The 19,234-nt window shown below is 39.1% G+C and overlaps 1 protein-coding gene across 2 annotated transcripts in view; it reads left to right on the top strand.

Annotated features, from left to right (window-relative positions):
• Positions 1-18,637, top strand: part of LOC134824699 (uncharacterized) — a 38,517-nt gene extending 19,880 nt beyond the window's left edge. Inside the window, exons 19-30 of one of the 2 annotated variants that reach the window (XM_063836670.1) lie at positions 12,431-12,539; positions 12,722-12,811; positions 12,937-12,975; positions 13,176-13,343; positions 13,729-13,914; positions 14,144-14,167; positions 14,309-14,387; positions 14,554-14,602; positions 15,100-15,183; positions 15,420-15,528; positions 15,705-15,803; positions 18,397-18,637. In XM_063836670.1, the coding sequence (XP_063692740.1) occupies positions 12,431-12,539; positions 12,722-12,811; positions 12,937-12,975; positions 13,176-13,343; positions 13,729-13,914; positions 14,144-14,167; positions 14,309-14,387; positions 14,554-14,602; positions 15,100-15,183; positions 15,420-15,528; positions 15,705-15,803; positions 18,397-18,407 (1,047 nt within the window). In that variant the 3' untranslated portion in view covers positions 18,408-18,637. The remainder of the gene's footprint in view (positions 1-12,430; positions 12,540-12,721; positions 12,812-12,936; positions 12,976-13,175; positions 13,344-13,728; positions 13,915-14,143; positions 14,168-14,308; positions 14,388-14,553; positions 14,603-15,099; positions 15,184-15,419; positions 15,529-15,704; positions 15,804-18,396) is intronic. The other variant, XM_063836671.1, reaches the window with a different exon arrangement.
• The last annotated feature ends 597 nt before the right edge of the window (positions 18,638-19,234 follow it).

The following is a 19,234-nucleotide window of genomic DNA, read 5'->3' as shown; positions in this document are numbered from 1 at the left end:
TTAACTGAGCGATAAGTGACGTTAAGTGAGACCGTGAGCACCACTTCTTGCCAATTTGCTTTTGAATTACGGCCCAATCATGAAGTTAAACAGTACAAGTTGTGTTTTAACGGCAAAATACAGCGAATTCTAGCCCTTGAAAGTTGTAGGTTTGGAAGATCAATACGGCTGCTTTAATTCTTAAAAGTCTTAAGTTAGAACGGCCAAAACACCCTACTCGGCGTCAGCCAGCTGCACCCAGGAACCCTGACCGGATGGGGCTTAACTTTGAAAGTAAAAGAGTTGGAGACTTCCGGTTTTTTGTAACATGTTCCTCTTTTAAAAGTAACGTTACCTCTCCAGGAGGAAAATTCAAGACAACGTAATTGTTGAGTTATCTCAAAATCTCCAGAAAAGTCCCCTTTCGGGCCGATCAAAAGTTTGCAACTTTAACTTTGCGGATTCCTGTACTCTGGTTGGCTGAATTGTGTCACGTGGTAGCTGCTTGAACATTGGAATACGCCACGCGTGCAAATCATGCTTGTTGTTGCGCGCGAGGTCGAGCCGTCTGTTTAAATTAAACCAACTCTAGTACCACCACCAGCCGGTAACTTTTCCTGGGTACGAAGTAACCAATTAGGGCTACTAAATGCCGAACACAAGGATATTTCGTATTCGGATCATATGCCTGCAGGCTGTCTGTCGCTTAAGACCATGGTCGCTCTTAACTGAGCGATAAGTGACGTTAAGTGAGACCGTGAGCACCACTTCTTGCCAATTTGCTTTTGAATTACGGCCCAATCATGAAGTGAAACAGTACAAGTTGTGTTTTAACGGCAAAATACAGCGAATTCTAGCCCTTGAAAGTTGTAGGTTTGGAAGATCAATACGGCTGCTTTAATTCTTAAAAGTCTTAAGTTAGAACGGCCAAAACACCCTACTCGGCGTCAGCCAGCTGCACCCAGGAACCCTGACCGGATGGGGCTTAACTTTGAAAGTAAAAGAGTTGGAGACTTCCGGTTTTTTGTAACATGTTCCTCTTTTAAAAGTAACGTTACCTCTCCAGGAGGAAAATTCAAGACAACGTAATTGTTGAGTTATCTCAAAATCTCCAGAAAAGTCCCCTTTCGGGCCGATCAAAAGTTTGCAACTTTAACTTTGCGGATTCCTGTACTCTGGTTGGCTGAATTGTGTCACGTGGTAGCTGCTTGAACATTGGAATACGCCACGCGTGCAAATCATGCTTGTTGTTGCGCGCGAGGTCGAGCCGTCTGTTTAAATTAAACCAACTCTAGTACCACCACCAGCCGGTAACTTTTCCTGGGTACGAAGTAACCAATTAGGGCTACTAAATGCCGAACACAAGGATATTTCGTATTCGGATCATATGCCTGCAGGCTGTCTGTCGCTTAAGACCATGGTCGCTCTTAACTGAGCGATAAGTGACGTTAAGTGAGACCGTGAGCACCACTTCTTGCCAATTTGCTTTTGAATTACGGCCCAATCATGAAGTGAAACAGTACAAGTTGTGTTTTAACGGCAAAATACAGCGAATTCTAGCCCTTGAAAGTTGTAGGTTTGGAAGATCAATACGGCTGCTTTAATTCTTAAAAGTCTTAAGTTAGAACGGCCAAAACACCCTACTCGGCGTCAGCCAGCTGCACCCAGGAACCCTGACCGGATGGGGCTTAACTTTGAAAGTAAAAGAGTTGGAGACTTCCGGTTTTTTGTAACATGTTCCTCTTTTAAAAGTAACGTTACCTCTCCAGGAGGAAAATTCAAGACAACGTAATTGTTGAGTTATCTCAAAATCTCCAGAAAAGTCCCCTTTCGGGCCGATCAAAAGTTTGCAACTTTAACTTTGCGGATTCCTGTACTCTGGTTGGCTGAATTGTGTCACGTGGTAGCTGCTTGAACATTGGAATACGCCACGCGTGCAAATCATGCTTGTTGTTGCGCGCGAGGTCGAGCCGTCTGTTTAAATTAAACCAACTCTAGTACCACCACCAGCCGGTAACTTTTCCTGGGTAGACGAAGTAACCAATTAGGGCTACTAAATGCCGAACACAAGGATATTTCGTATTCGGATCATATGCCTGCAGGCTGTCTGTCGCTTAAGACCATGGTCGCTCTTAACTGAGCGATAAGTGACGTTAAGTGAGACCGTGAGCACCACTTCTTGCCAATTTGCTTTTGAATTACGGCCCAATCATGAAGTGAAACAGTACAAGTTGTGTTTTAACGGCAAAATACAGCGAATTCTAGCCCTTGAAAGTTGTAGGTTTGGAAGATCAATACGGCTGCTTTAATTCTTAAAAGTCTTAAGTTAGAACGGCCAAAACACCCTACTCGGCGTCAGCCAGCTGCACCCAGGAACCCTGACCGGATGGGGCTTAACTTTGAAAGTAAAAGAGTTGGAGACTTCCGGTTTTTTGTAACATGTTCCTCTTTTAAAAGTAACGTTACCTCTCCAGGAGGAAAATTCAAGACAACGTAATTGTTGAGTTATCTCAAAATCTCCAGAAAAGTCCCCTTTCGGGCCGATCAAAAGTTTGCAACTTTAACTTTGCGGATTCCTGTACTCTGGTTGGCTGAATTGTGTCACGTGGTAGCTGCTTGAACATTGGAATACGCCACGCGTGCAAATCATGCTTGTTGTTGCGCGCGAGGTCGAGCCGTCTGTTTAAATTAAACCAACTCTAGTACCACCACCAGCCGGTAACTTTTCCTGGGTACGAAGTAACCAATTAGGGCTACTAAATGCCGAACACAAGGATATTTCGTATTCGGATCATATGCCTGCAGGCTGTCTGTCGCTTAAGACCATGGTCGCTCTTAACTGAGCGATAAGTGACGTTAAGTGAGACCGTGAGCACCACTTCTTGCCAATTTGCTTTTGAATTACGGCCCAATCATGAAGTGAAACAGTACAAGTTGTGTTTTAACGGCAAAATACAGCGAATTCTAGCCCTTGAAAGTTGTAGGTTTGGAAGATCAATACGGCTGCTTTAATTCTTAAAAGTCTTAAGTTAGAACGGCCAAAACACCCTACTCGGCGTCAGCCAGCTGCACCCAGGAACCCTGACCGGATGGGGCTTAACTTTGAAAGTAAAAGAGTTGGAGACTTCCGGTTTTTTGTAACATGTTCCTCTTTTAAAAGTAACGTTACCTCTCCAGGAGGAAAATTCAAGACAACGTAATTGTTGAGTTATCTCAAAATCTCCAGAAAAGTCCCCTTTCGGGCCGATCAAAAGTTTGCAACTTTAACTTTGCGGATTCCTGTACTCTGGTTGGCTGAATTGTGTCACGTGGTAGCTGCTTGAACATTGGAATACGCCACGCGTGCAAATCATGCTTGTTGTTGCGCGCGAGGTCGAGCCGTCTGTTTAAATTAAACCAACTCTAGTACCACCACCAGCCGGTAACTTTTCCTGGGTAGACGAAGTAACCAATTAGGGCTACTAAATGCCGAACACAAGGATATTTCGTATTCGGATCATATGCCTGCAGGCTGTCTGTCGCTTAAGACCATGGTCGCTCTTAACTGAGCGATAAGTGACGTTAAGTGAGACCGTGAGCACCACTTCTTGCCAATTTGCTTTTGAATTACGGCCCAATCATGAAGTGAAACAGTACAAGTTGTGTTTTAACGGCAAAATACAGCGAATTCTAGCCCTTGAAAGTTGTAGGTTTGGAAGATCAATACGGCTGCTTTAATTCTTAAAAGTCTTAAGTTAGAACGGCCAAAACACCCTACTCGGCGTCAGCCAGCTGCACCCAGGAACCCTGACCGGATGGGGCTTAACTTTGAAAGTAAAAGAGTTGGAGACTTCCGGTTTTTTGTAACATGTTCCTCTTTTAAAAGTAACGTTACCTCTCCAGGAGGAAAATTCAAGACAACGTAATTGTTGAGTTATCTCAAAATCTCCAGAAAAGTCCCCTTTCGGGCCGATCAAAAGTTTGCAACTTTAACTTTGCGGATTCCTGTACTCTGGTTGGCTGAATTGTGTCACGTGGTAGCTGCTTGAACATTGGAATACGCCACGCGTGCAAATCATGCTTGTTGTTGCGCGCGAGGTCGAGCCGTCTGTTTAAATTAAACCAACTCTAGTACCACCACCAGCCGGTAACTTTTCCTGGGTACGAAGTAACCAATTAGGGCTACTAAATGCCGAACACAAGGATATTTCGTATTCGGATCATATGCCTGCAGGCTGTCTGTCGCTTAAGACCATGGTCGCTCTTAACTGAGCGATAAGTGACGTTAAGTCACCCCGGCGAATGCCGCGGGCTTCGTACGTCGCTCAAAACGCGTAAATTTTATTTTTAGAATTTCCCTTAAACTCATGTTTAGTCAAATTGTGAATGTTTAGGTTTAAAATTATTTTGTTTTGAAGAAAATTGTTTCATTTATCAAATACCGCAGAATTTAATTCGATTCAACGTAAGTTGTTCAAGTTATGAGCAATTATGAACAAAAAATGGATAATTTACACGCAAAATTTGGTTCAAAATTTTGCTTTAAAATTAACCATAACTTTGGCTATGATTTGAATTTTGAAAATCTACAACCAATGTGCCGCGCATAAGGATGTTATGATTTGCGCAAATTTGAAGATATAGGGATGCTTGGTATTTCGCGTTGGATAATAGAACTCTGTTGCTATGGATTCGATTTCAGACTCCATCTCTTTGCTTCTGCAGTCATTTTTCTTGAATGCGCGTCATTGTTCATTCATTGTAATTGCGCATTGGTCATTGGTAATAGGTTTACGCTATATTTGCAATCTAATTTACTCTCGGCCGATCTTTCATTTACTGTGGCTATTGATTGTTGCTGCTTACAGCAACTATACTGTGTATATCGAGATGATTGGAGATAATGCACCATGAAATTGTTTGATATATAAGCATTTATATCTTAAATTAGCTCGAATATGAGATCACAGCCGATACAATAACGATCGTCAGCCCGTCCGATATTGGAGACTTTGAACGATGGTATGTACTTTATTTTGAATAGCATGCTTTGATTAGATATCCCCATAGTATAAAAATAAAAATACCGTACTTTCAGAACAAGTTATTATTATTATTATCATTAAATCTAAAATAGTTAATAATTTAAACAGCAGATTTGGAACATTTGAAGCACTACCCTTCGCGTTCCCCTGATCAAGTAGGTCTGAAATTAGCATCGGAAAACACGTAGGCCGGTCACGTGATAAGAATAGATATCATCCAGATAGGGTACAACTAAACATGTCTGTAGAGTGTAGAGTAAACAAAATTAGAGGTGACAATTAAGCCTAATTAAGGAAAAAAGAATTGTGTCAGAATTGTGTCCGATTTGGAAACATGCCTTTGTAGCCGCAATTTACAATTATGCCTGGACTGACTTGAAATCGATCTGGTATGGTAGAGGGACATGTGTACTAACATTTCTTAAATGAAAATCTTACTATATTTTCTTGAGTCTTGACACCATTTTAGGGTTAGATTAGACGGGTTCCTGCTAGTCACTATAATGTGTACACGCTGTCAAATGTGATTAGCTGTACAGTGTACAGTGAACACTGTACATTGTACACTGCACTGTAAACTGTACACTTTAATACGAATTTCTCTGATTGCTTGAAAAGTAACAATGTAACAGTGAGAAACAACAGCTAAAATTGCAGTAGGTAATAGATAATCGCATATGAAAGGAGTTGGCAAGATGCTGCAGAATTATTTGGTATCAATACCAACCGATACCAATCGGTTTCAGCTCATTTTAGGCAATTCTAGGATAATGTTCATTTTTTGTTCATTTTGTTCATTCTATGAATCATAGAAATATTTCACAGGAAGCTTAAAATGTTAGTACTCTAGTTACTGTATCATACCAGTGTAAATCTAACTCTGTTTACGGACATATACAGCCAAAAACATGTTTCCAAATCGGACACAAATGTTTCCACGAACTCGGATTCATCTTCTGATTTGAGGGTTAGATTATACGGGTTAGATTAGACGGGTTCCTGCTAGTCACTATAATGTGTACTCGCTGTCAATTGTGATTAGCTGTACAGTGTACAGTGAACACTGTACATTGTACATTGTACATTGTACATTGTACACTGCACTGTACACTGTACACTTTAATACGAATTTCTCTGATTGCTTGAAAAGTAACAATGTAACAGTGAGAGACAACAGCTAAAATTGCAGTAGGTAATAGATAATCGCATATGAAAGGAGTTGGCAAGATGCTGCATAATTATTTGGTATCAATACCAACCGATACAAATCGGTTTCAGCTCATTTTAGGCAATTCTAGGATAATGTTCATTTTTTGTTCATTTTGTTCATTCTATGAATCATAGAAATATTTCACAGGAAGCTTAAAATGTTAGTACTCTAGTTACTGTATCATACCAGTGTAAATCTAACTCTGTTTACGGACATATACAGCCAAAAACATGTTTCCAAATCGGACACAAATGTTTCCACGAACTCGGATTCATCTTCTGATTTGAGGGTTAGATTATACGGGTTAGATTAGACGGGTTCCTGCTAGTCACTATAATGTGTACTCGCTGTCAATTGTGATTAGCTGTACAGTGTACAGTGAACACTGTACATTGTACATTGTACATTGTACACTGCACTGTACACTGTACACTTTAATACGAATTTCTCTGATTGCTTGAAAAGTAACAATGTAACAGTGAGAGACAACAGCTAAAATTGCAGTAGGTAATAGATAATCGCATATGAAAGGAGTTGGCAAGATGCTGCAGAATTATTTGGTATCAATACCAACCGATACCAATCGGTTTCAGCTCATTTTAAGCAATTCTAGGATAATGTTCATTTTTTGTTCATTTTGTTCATTCTATGAATCATAGAAATATTTCACAGGAAGCTTAAAATGTTAGTACTCTAGTTACTGTATCATACCAGTGTAAATCCAACTCTGTTTACGGACATACACAGCCAAAAACATGTTTCCAAATCGGACACACTTTCCGACCAATTTTAAACCGTTCTGAGCATTTTTAGGACAGTATTCATTTTTGTTCATTTTCGTTCATTCCATGAACCTGGATAATTTTATTTGACTTTTGATGTCTCTTAGGCCTAGTTTTTACCTATATCCATCTTAGAAAACCGAATTAAGGCTTCCCAGCACTTAATACAGCCAATACTTCGGTCTTCGATGTCCCCAAGTTCCAAAAATCTGGATTCTCAGGAGGATTATTGTGCCAAAATTGGAACATTTTGGAACATTGGTAACATCGGTTCTAGACATGCAGTGATTCCCAAACTTGGTTTGAGTGGTCCTAGGAGTAATATAAACACTTTCCGACCAATTTTAAACCGTTCTGAGCATTTTTAGGACAATATTAATTTTTGTTCATTTTCGTTCATTCCATGAACCTGGGTAATGTTATTTGAGTTTTGATGGCTCTTAGGCCTAGTTTTTACCTATATCCATCTTAGAAAACCGAATTGAGGCTTCCCAGCACTTAAATACATCCAATACTTCGATGTCCCAATTTTCCCAAAATGGTTACAAAAATCAAAATTGGAACCACCCTCACATCGGTTCTAGACATGCAGTTATTCTCAAACTTGGTTTGAGTGGTCCTAGGACCAATGTAAACACTTTCCGACCCATTTTAAACCATTCTGAGCACTTTAAGAAGAATGTTCATTTTCGTTCATTTCTGGTCATTCCATGGGTAATATTATACGACTTTTGATGTCTCCTAGGCCTAGCCTACAGCTATATCCATCTAAGAAAACCGAACTCAGCCTTCCCAGCACTTAAATACAACCAATACTTCGATGTGCCCATGTTCCAAAAATCTGGATTCTCAGGAGGATTATTGTCCCAAAATTGGAACATTTTGGAACATTGGTAACATCGGTTCTAGACATGCAGTGATTCCCAAACTTGGTTTGAGTGGTCCTAGGACTAATATAAACACTTTCCGACCAATTTTAAACCATTCTGAGCACTTTGAGAAGAATGTTCATTTTCGTTCATTTCTGGTCATTCCATGGGTAATTTTATACGACTATTAATGGCTCCTAGGCCTAGCTTACGGCTATATCCATCTTAGAAAACCGAACTGAGCCTTCCCAGCACTCAAATACGGCCAATACTGCGATGTGCCCATGTCCCAAATTTATGGATTCATCTACTGGCATCTTCTGGATTCTTCGAGAATTTGATATAATTACAAACAAACAAATAGAGTTTTAGCGCAGCGCTGTATTTTTTGAGCCGCGCCGCGCCATTTTTGGTGGTAACACGGCGTCTGCAGTACTCTTTTCTTGTGTTTGAAGTGATATCTCTAATTTGGCCAATAGAAATTCACCCAAACTTACACAGATTATCCGTTCTATAACCACCTTTCTTTATGGAAAGTTTCAAGAAAATCGTACGCTAAATCACTGACTATTATAGGAGTATAATTGTATTGTATCAGATTCCATCTTGGAGAAGGTGGTCTCCCGATTCAAAATGAACAACTAGGAGTTTGAGATAAGAGGGGCTTTTAAATAATTACTCTATCATTATATTTTAACACAATAGCTATATAATTGTGATCTAAAATTAACTGAGATGGATACTTATTGTTACATTGATATTTCAGGACTCGATCGCTGATATTAAAATCGAAGAGTTAGAATTAATTGGGACACGGAACAACTATACTCTTTGAAGCCTGGAAAATACGATAGATCTTGTTGAGACTCAACAGTCAATATAAGTTATGTGGGGAGAAAATGAGCTACTGGACCCTCTTAAACAGCGACTTTTTCAAAAAAATGTAGATGGCCAACGGCTGGCATCGAACCAGTCATCTCTGGTTTCGGCCTAGGAAATTAGGCGCTCAAGCTAGTCAGGCTGTTGATGTGTACGATCTATTTATATAGTCATAATATGTAATGACTAATAGTGTGAGATCTCTTTTAAAGATTCGAATTACTGTTTGATGTATATAACTGTTCAATGTTTTTGTTGCATTAAAAAAGAAGCTGCGGATTAGTTTCAAGATCCGCCAGTTTTAAATTTGCTAAGCTAGTCTTTATATTAACTGTGAGTAATAGTTAAATTTTGATATTATACTTATATTTATTATTGTAAAGCTGTAATATTATGCTATCATGATGTTTTCTCCTAATTATAGCTTGCATACAACATTATATACTTTGCTGTGATCAGGAATCACAATTGACAATACTTCTTTAGTGTAAATGATTGTACGCGATTTGAAGTCTTGATTTGATTTCATTAGGACCTCCACTTATGTTCGGATGACAGAATTTGATGTTTTATTTTTCAATGCCACTATTGCAAATCATTTAAGGAAAGGAACTGTAGTTCTCTTATATCCCCAAAAGGTTCGTAGCTGAAATGACAACCAATCTTCTGACGAATTTCTGTCCAAAAATTTCTGCGACACGCGTAGCAACAAGAAGCCCGCGGCATTCGCCGGGGTGTAAGTGAGACCGTGAGCACCACTTCTTGCCAATTTGCTTTTGAATTACGGCCCAATCATGAAGTGAAACAGTACAAGTTGTGTTTTAACGGCAAAATACAGCGAATTCTAGCCCTTGAAAGTTGTAGGTTTGGAAGATCAATACGGCTGCTTTAATTCTTAAAAGTCTTAAGTTAGAACGGCCAAAACACCCTATTCGGCGTCAGCCAGCTGCACCCAGGAACCCTGACCGGATGGGGCTTAACTTTGAAAGTAAAAGAGTTGGAGACTTCCGGTTTTTTGTAACATGTTCCTCTTTTAAAAGTAACGTTACCTCTCCAGGAGGAAAATTCAAGACAACGTAATTAATGAGTTATCTCAAAATCTCCAGAAAAGTCCCCTTTCGGGCCGATCAAAAGTTTGCAACTTTAACTTTGCGGATTCCTGTACTCTGGTTGGCTGAATTGTGTCACGTGGTAGCTGCTTGAACATTGGAATACGCCACGCGTGCAAATCATGCTCGTTGTCGCGCGCGAGGTCGAGCCGTCTGTTTAAATTAAACCAACTCTAGTACCACCACCAGCCGGTAACTTTTCCTGGGTAAGAAGTAACCAATTAGGGCTACTAAATGCCGAACACAAGGATATTTCGTATTCGGATCATATGCCTGCAGGCTGTCTGTCGCTTAAGACCATGGTCGCTCTTAACTGAGCGATAAGTGACGTTAAGTGAGACCGTGAGCACCACTTCTTGCCAATTTGCTTTTGAATTACGGCCCAATCATGAAGTGAAACAGTACAAGTTGTGTTTTAACGGCAAAATACAGCGAATTCTAGCCCTTGAAAGTTGTAGGTTTGGAAGATCAATACGGCTGCTTTAATTCTTAAAAGTCTTAAGTTAGAACGGCCAAAACACCCTATTCGGCGTCAGCCAGCTGCACCCAGGAACCCTGACCGGATGGGGCTTAACTTTGAAAGTAAAAGAGTTGGAGACTTCCGGTTTTTTGTAACATGTTCCTCTTTTAAAAGTAACGTTACCTCTCCAGGAGGAAAATTCAAGACAACGTAATTAATGAGTTATCTCAAAATCTCCAGAAAAGTCCCCTTTCGGGCCGATCAAAAGTTTGCAACTTTAACTTTGCGGATTCCTGTACTCTGGTTGGCTGAATTGTGTCACGTGGTAGCTGCTTGAACATTGGAATACGCCACGCGTGCAAATCATGCTCGTTGTCGCGCGCGAGGTCGAGCCGTCTGTTTAAATTAAACCAACTCTAGTACCACCACCAGCCGGTAACTTTTCCTGGGTAAGAAGTAACCAATTAGGGCTACTAAATGCCGAACACAAGGATATTTCGTATTCGGATCATATGCCTGCAGGCTGTCTGTCGCTTAAGACCATGGTCGCTCTTAACTGAGCGATAAGTGACGTTAAGTGAGACCGTGAGCACCACTTCTTGCCAATTTGCTTTTGAATTACGGCCCAATCATGAAGTGAAACAGTACAAGTTGTGTTTTAACGGCAAAATACAGCGAATTCTAGCCCTTGAAAGTTGTAGGTTTGGAAGATCAATACGGCTGCTTTAATTCTTAAAAGTCTTAAGTTAGAACGGCCAAAACACCCTATTCGGCGTCAGCCAGCTGCACCCAGGAACCCTGACCGGATGGGGCTTAACTTTGAAAGTAAAAGAGTTGGAGACTTCCGGTTTTTTGTAACATGTTCCTCTTTTAAAAGTAACGTTACCTCTCCAGGAGGAAAATTCAAGACAACGTAATTAATGAGTTATCTCAAAATCTCCAGAAAAGTCCCCTTTCGGGCCGATCAAAAGTTTGCAACTTTAACTTTGCGGATTCCTGTACTCTGGTTGGCTGAATTGTGTCACATGGTAGCTGCTTGAACATTGGAATACGCCACGCGTGCAAATCATGCTCGTTGTCGCGCGCGAGGTCGAGCCGTCTGTTTAAATTAAACCAACTCTAGTACCACCACCAGCCGGTAACTTTTCCTGGGGCCCTGCCAACTTGCTTCCTCCAGTTCCCGGACCTGCCCCTCTAGCAGGTGCTCTTTGGCTGCTTGATAAGCATCGCCTAGCTTCTGTTTGCCCTCTTGAACAGCTATTCGGTTGTCTTCTGTAGCATCTGAGTGGTATTTTATGCTACATTCCCTCAGCTTCAGCCTGGCAATCTCAACACTTGGAGTCGCTGAGATTTTACATCTTTTCTTTTTCTCCTTTTCAGGTAGTAAAAGTCGAGAAGTTGTCCTATTCGCATCAATAAAGCATTGGTACCTTTCTGTTGCCGTCTGATCATCCTTTTCAAGTATGGAAAAGCGGTTTTTAACTTCCACTGTGTACCTCTCTTGTAGAGCGATATCAGTTTTAAGTTTAGACCAGTCCAGAACCGGAGCCCTCTTCTCCGTCTTGCTTATCCGTAGACTAAGCTTTACCCTTGCTACGACTACTCTGTGATCCGAGCCAATACTGTGGAAACTACCATATGCTTCGGAGTTCTTGACGGAGTTCCGCCATTTCTTCCGGCAAATGATGAAGTCGATTTGAGATTTACTTTGAGTCTATTTTAAGTTTAATTTTAGTTTAATTTTAGTCAATCAGTTGACTTTTGATTTTGTTTAGTATTAGTTTTTTTTATTGACCAATGAAATCCTAGAATCATTGTCATTATACCTATGTATATTATAAGTATACTCTTTGTATAAGTTTACTCTATGTATATGTATTCTCTATGTATATGTATTATCTATGTATATGTATTCTCTATGTATATGAATAATAACTATAGTGTATACTCTATTATACTCTACATCACTATGTATACTATAAGTATACTCTATGTATATGTATTATCTATGTATATGTATACTTTATGTATATGTATTATCTATGTATATATATTCTCTATTTATATGTATAATAACTATAGTGTGTACTCTATTATACTCTACACCACTCTGTACAGGTATACGCGGAGACCGGGTCGGAATGGGTCGAGTGTGGAAGGATAGCGGTTACTAGCACCACTTCAACCAGGGGCCAGACTTACACTGTCGACTGTGGGGGCATAGTTGGTACGTCATTTAAGTTCTTTATGCTGCTTTATGATGGGGTGGAAGGGACTGATTAATGTGTATAATCTTATAATGGTTTCTTCAGTTTAAGGTTTGTTTTATTGAATAGTCTCACAACTATGAATTAACCATTATTATTTCATGAATATTCAAAGTAGATGTACTAAGTTTAATCGTTTCAGCGACTTCTGTGAAAATTGTACAAGAGCAAAAGTGGAACAAGAGAAATTGCTTGGATTTAAAGGAAGTTAAAGTTTACGGAATCAGCGGAGGTTAATATCAATTTATTTTAAAGAAATAATCGAATTTCCACATTATCAAAAAGAAGTAGTTATAGTTATATTTGTTAATATATTCGAGTTATACAACTTGAATTTCCATACTTTTTAACTCTCAGATGTAGAGGAGCCTGATGTCGATGAAGGGCCTCCTGCTGGTAAGAAATATGTTTTTCTGTGTGGAGATATTTTCTGTGTTGAGATATTTTAGTGATAATACGGCAGTAAATCCAGATATGTTAGACAATTTTAATCATCAGAATGCTTCCAAAATATGTATCTCAGATAATAAACACAGTTGATGATGGTTGGAGTGAGTAATGGTACCACTTACTAATAACTAATTACTTATTATCAGTTGATGGTGGTTGGAGTGAGTATGGAGATTGGTCGGAGTGTTCAGTCGACTGCGGAAGAGGAACCCAAACCAGAACTAAGACTTGTACTAATCCGGTACCAGAGAACGGAGGTGCAGACTGTGAAGGGTCACCCACACAGATTCAGCCTTGTTTCGGCAAATGTATTGGTAGGTTTAAGGGTCACCCACACAGATTCAGCCTTGTTTAGGCAAATGTATTGGTAGGTAGGCAAATGTATTGGTAGGTTAAGGGTCACCCACACAGATTCAGCCTTGTTTAGGCAAATGTATTGGTCGGTTTAAGGGTCACCCACACAGATTCAGCCTTGTTTAGGCAAATGTATTGGCAGGTTTAAGGGTCACCCACACAGATTCAGCCTTGTTTCGGCAAATGTATTGGTAGGTTTAAGGGTCACCCACACAGATTCAGCCTTGTTTCGGCAAATGTATTGGTAGGTTTAAGGGTCACCCACACAGATTAGGCCTTGTTTCGGCAAATGTATTGGTAACTTTTCAGTACCTCTTGATTATGGATAACATCAAAACGTTTCAGTCCCTCTTGACGGCGGATGGAGTGACTGGAGTAACTGGTCAGAATGCTCCGCAGAGTGCGAGGGAGGGACTCAGAGCAGGAGCAAAACCTGCACAGATCCGGTTCCTAAAAACGGTGGTGCTGACTGTGTGGGGGCAGGTTCAGAGACTAGGAACTGTAATACACAAGAGTGTCCTACTTTGCCTGGTAGGTGTAATACGTAATTATTGATTTTCAGTGTTATTTTCTTATCGAGTCTTTGATATCCTTAAATAAATTTATAGATTTATGTGCCCAAAATAAATAAAGAGACTATTGTATTCATATCATATTGGCAAGAATGCAGAGTTTACAGTCTAGAATCGCCGTTTCTGTGGAGGCTTTTCTATATTGTATATTAATATTTTCATAAAACTGAACTTTGATATATTCACAGGATTGGACGTGGTACAACTGATCCGTAAGTTACATTATCTCAAACGCAAGGTTCTATTTTATCAATTTAACTTAAAATTTGAATGAAAAGTTTTTAAAAATAATGGTTTCGTTATCTAACAATTAAATCAATATTTCCCTCTTTCACTTTCGCTTTCACTTTCAGCCCACTTTGAGGTGTCTCAAAGCAGTACAGCAAAATCCTTGTCAGCTTCCTTGGCAGTTGATGGTGACCTTGACACCAAGTAAGTGATGTTTTTAATTTTGTTCAACAAAACTGCTTCTTCTAAGTAGAATGAAATAATCTTTAATACTTAAATAGAAATTCCACCAGTAAGCTATTCTCGGTAACCATATTATATTATTTTTATCTCGTCTCACAATGAAATCTGTACAAATACCCTCTTGCAGGTCACAAACCGGATGTACCGGTAAAGCTAACTCCTGGTTCAAATACACGGTACAAAAACATTCTTAAATAACTATTTATCAATGTAATTGTAAGCATTAAAAAAATTAAGATCCGTTGTAAATCTTCAAAAGATGCAAAAAAGCGGTGTTTCATGTTTTATTCTTGCCAATTTATCGCGATTAAATTAAATGGGGACCAATTCATCATGTTCGAATCTAATCGCTAATAGCTTGATATTCTGTATTAATTGTTAACCCCTTAACACATATTTAGTATTTACCTAGAGTTTGAACTTATACAGTTTATTTTGATATAGTTATCTTATAGATCATTTGTTATAGTTTCTCTCGATTAGCCTCCTGATATTATTACTAATTACTTCATTTCTACTAATTACCTAATTACTGCTACTGATATTGCTACTAATAACTTCATTTCTGCTAATTACCTAATTACTACTACTGATATTATTACTAATAACTTCATTTCTGCTAATTACCTAATTACTATTACTGATATGGCTACTAATTAATCTTTGGTTGCAGCTAGCTGAACCACACAGTGTTGGAAAAGTGGAAATAGTAAACGGAAATAATGACAAAAAGAGAGGGAAACTAGACAAAGCTATGGTAATTTAACTGCTTCTTTTTAATTTACTTTTCAAAGCAGGTACATTGTTTTCGCATTTTACTCAAGTGTCCAAGTAAACAAATATAAAATATTTGGCCCCTGAATTACTTGCGGGAGATAAGAGTATACTAATACTCAAACCAACGAGAAATGATTTAATCTCCCATCTTTTTCTTCCAGTAAATCTTCAAAGTAAGCTTTATTACATGATAATAACTACTTCACTATTTTGCAGGTTTACGGTGAGCACGGGTTCGAAAAGTTTTTGTGTGGTAGAGTACAAGTAACAGAAGTAGCCTCAACAGAGGGGCAAACTTACTCGGTCAACTGTGGGGGCAGATTAGGTTTGTTACTGGCTAATAAGTAATAACTGATTTATAAATGGCTAATGAACGGCTAATTACCGGCTAATAACTGGTTAATTAATGGCTAATTACCGGCTATTAACTGGTTAATTACTTAACAGCAAGTGGCCGATTAAAAAATGTATGGTGTAAAACAATATTTCGTATGATTTCAGCAACTTCCGTGAAAATTGTACAAAAGGAAAAATGGAACAAAAGAAAATGCTTGGAATTGAAAGAGGTGCGAGTGTTCGAGTACTCTGAAGAGTTGGAAGGTAATATTATGTTAATTATTCAACATCTAATAATCATTTAATATAATATAATGCATTCTCATAAACAGGGGCTGTGCTCCGCCTCCACTCCCTGTCTTTTCAAATCTTCAATTCGGTTGGATTTGTTTTAAGCTCCCAACGCACCATATTAATAGTTATTCTAATCCTGGACCAGGCAAAAGTCCTGCTCACATTGGGACACTGGCTAAGTTTCTCGATGTAATCCGACTTATATGACCCTAAATAACACAATTGACTCGGGTACACTTTTTCACCAGTGGGCATTTCTCGGAATCACGCCCTTTTTGACCGCACCCATATCGCGTCCCCCACTATAAATTATCTCGGCTTCTGATTGAGATACAGACCTCAGCCATGAACCAAAATGTGCCTAAGATGCATGTTTATATTAGTGCTATGAAGAAACTTAAGGCCTAAGAGACTTAGTTTTTGAGAAATCGCCAAAAATCCGATTTTACTATACTATCAGTCTCGAGAGTAACAATTATCACACTTATTTCAAGATATCTCCGCTTCTGATTGGAGCTAAGCGCTCATCTTGGGCATTAAAATGGTCAGAATCATCATATTAAGTGGGGTATAGCATGGTTTCAAAGTCTTCAGACTTCAGGTTGTTGAGTTATTAGGTCAGATCCAATTTTTACGCTCTCGCGAATAGCGATTGATGCACTTATTTCAAGATATCTCAGCTTCTGATTGGAGTTTAACGCTCATCTTGGGCATTGAAATGATCAGAATCATCATATTGAGTGGGGTAGAGCATGGTTTTAAAGTCTTCAGACTTCAGGTTGTTGAGTTATTAGGTCAGATCCCATTTTTACGCTCTCGCGAGTAGCGATTGATGCACTTATTTCAAGATATCTCAGCTTCTGATTGGAGTTTAACGCTCATCTTGGGCATTGAAATGATCAGAATCATCATATTGAGTGGGGTAGAGCATGGTTTCAAAGTCTTCAGACTTCAGGTTGTTGAGCTATTAGGTCAGATCCCATTTTTACGCTCTTGCGAATAGCGATTGATGCACTTATTTAAAGATATCTCAGCTTCTGAGTGGAGCTAAGCGTTCATCTTGGGCATTAAAATAGTAAAAGTTATCAAATTAAGTAGCATCGAGCATGGTTTTAAAGTCTTTAGACTTCAGGTTATTAAATTATTAGGTTAAACCCTATTTTTATGCTCTCGCAAGAATGGTCGCAATGGTGAAAATATTTATTAAATGAACTGTAATTAATCGCCAGGAAAAAGTTGTTTGCCAAGAAATATCAGTAAAAATGTCACTAAAACCTCTAGCACTAGGAACATGCTTTACCCCACTTAATATGATCATACTGACTATTTCAATGCCCATGATAAGCACTTAGCTTCAATCAGAAGCTGCGATATCTTCTAATAAGTGTGTCCATCGCTACTCGCAAGAGTGTAAAAATATGTTTTAACCTAATAATTCTACAACCTGAAGTCTGAAGACTTTAAAACCACGCTCTACCCCACTCAATATGATGATTCTGATCATTTCAATGCCCAAGATGAACGCTTAGCTCCACTCAGAAGCTGAGATATCTTTAAATAAGTGCATCAATCGCTATTCGCGAGAGCGTAAAAATGGGATCTGACCTAATAGCTCAACAACCTGAAGTCTGAAGACTTTGAAACCATGCTCTACCCCACTCAATATGATGATTCTGATCATTTCAATGCCCAAGATGAGCGTTAAACTCCAATCAGAAGCTGAGATATCTTGAAATAAGTGCATCAATCGCTACTCGCGAGAGCGTAAAAATGGGATCTGACCTAATAACTCAACAACCTGAAGTCTGAAGACTTTAAAACCATGCTCTACCCCACTCAATATGATGATTCTGATCATTTCAATGCCCAAGATGAGCGTTAAACTCCAATCAGAAGCTGAGATATCTTGAAATAAGTGCATCAATCGCTATTCGCGAGAGCGTAAAAATTGGATCTGACCTAATAACTGAACAACCTGAAGTCTGAAGACTTTGAAACCATGCTATACCCCACTTAATATGATGATTCTGACCATTTTAATGCCCAAGATGAGCGCTTAGCTCCAATCAGAAGCGGAGATATCTTGAAATAAGTGTGATAATTGTTACTCTCGAGACTGATAGTATAGTAAAATCGGATTTTTGGCGATTTCTCAAAAACTAAGTCTCTTAGGCCTTAAGTTTCTTCATAGCACTAATATAAACATGCATCTTAGGCACATTTTGGTTCATGGCTGAGGTCTGTATCTCAATCAGAAGCCGAGATAATTTATAGTGGGGGACGCGATATGGGTGCGGTCAAAAAGGGCGTGATTCCGAGAAATGCCCACTGGTGAAAAAGTGTACCCGAGTCAATTGTGTTATTTAGGGTCATATAAGTCGGATTACATCGAGAAACTTAGCCAGTGTCCCAATGTGAGCAGGACTTTTGCCTGGTCCAGGATTATTCATATTAAAGGGAAAATTGGTATACTTATCTTTAAAGCCGACCATGTTGTAAAACATTGGAAATGGTTCTAAAGCAAGTATTCAGTGATGATATTATAATATTAATTTCGTTTCAGGGGAGGAATGATTGTTCCCAGGAGATAAATGTTGAGTTATGAGGCTGCAAGTACTGTCTGTGACTTATCAGAGTGATTCGCCTAAAATATTGCCATATCATTACTGTCTTATGACAATTACATTGTCGCAAAATTGGCAATGATCAGATTTATATGAAAATATTGAACAGTGTTTTATATTTTTTGCATTTATGTGACAAATCCCAGCTTTGAAAAAAGTTTACCAGATTTTTACGTGGACAATTTGAGTTTATCGATACAATTAATTAAATTGATAATTACTAATAATACGAGCTAAATTGATATTGTGGACGTTCAGTAGCTGGCCAGTAATATTCATGGTCAGGGGTGTAGGAAGCGGGGAGGGGGCCGAATTTTTAATTTAGGTTTCTAAAAATTTTCAAAGTTTTCTTGGAAACTACTTTTGTTCATGTTTCATGCTACCCTGATCATTATGAGCCAAAAATATTGTCCACACCTACCCCTTAATTCGATATACGATTTTGGGTTCGAGGGTTCCCCTTTATAAACCCCTCCGGGTCAGAATAAGATTCTGATAATCCCGGCTCCCGCTAAATAGATTCTGATAATCCCGGCTCCCGCTGTTAGTTTTTTCCCGCTGAATAAATAACCCCGGCACAGCTTCTATAATCCCGCCCCGGTTATTTGGCTCAACTAGATTTGTTCTGTTTTGATATTACATGATAATTTCAACCGCGCACTGTCACGTGTTTTGATGACGTGTATCACGTGACTAACTACTACGACGCGCATTGGTAAAAAATGTCACGTGACCTATGGCTTAACGTAAGAACTATTTAATACACTTGATCTACGT

This window comes from Bolinopsis microptera, chromosome 13 (assembly GCF_026151205.1).
Source record: "Bolinopsis microptera isolate Bmic1 chromosome 13, MBARI_Bmic_1.0, whole genome shotgun sequence".
In the NCBI taxonomy this organism is placed as follows: Eukaryota; Metazoa; Ctenophora; class Tentaculata; order Lobata; family Bolinopsidae; genus Bolinopsis; species Bolinopsis microptera.
Note: the sequence above shows the minus strand (reverse complement) of the source record. Positions and strands in the feature narration are given on the sequence as shown.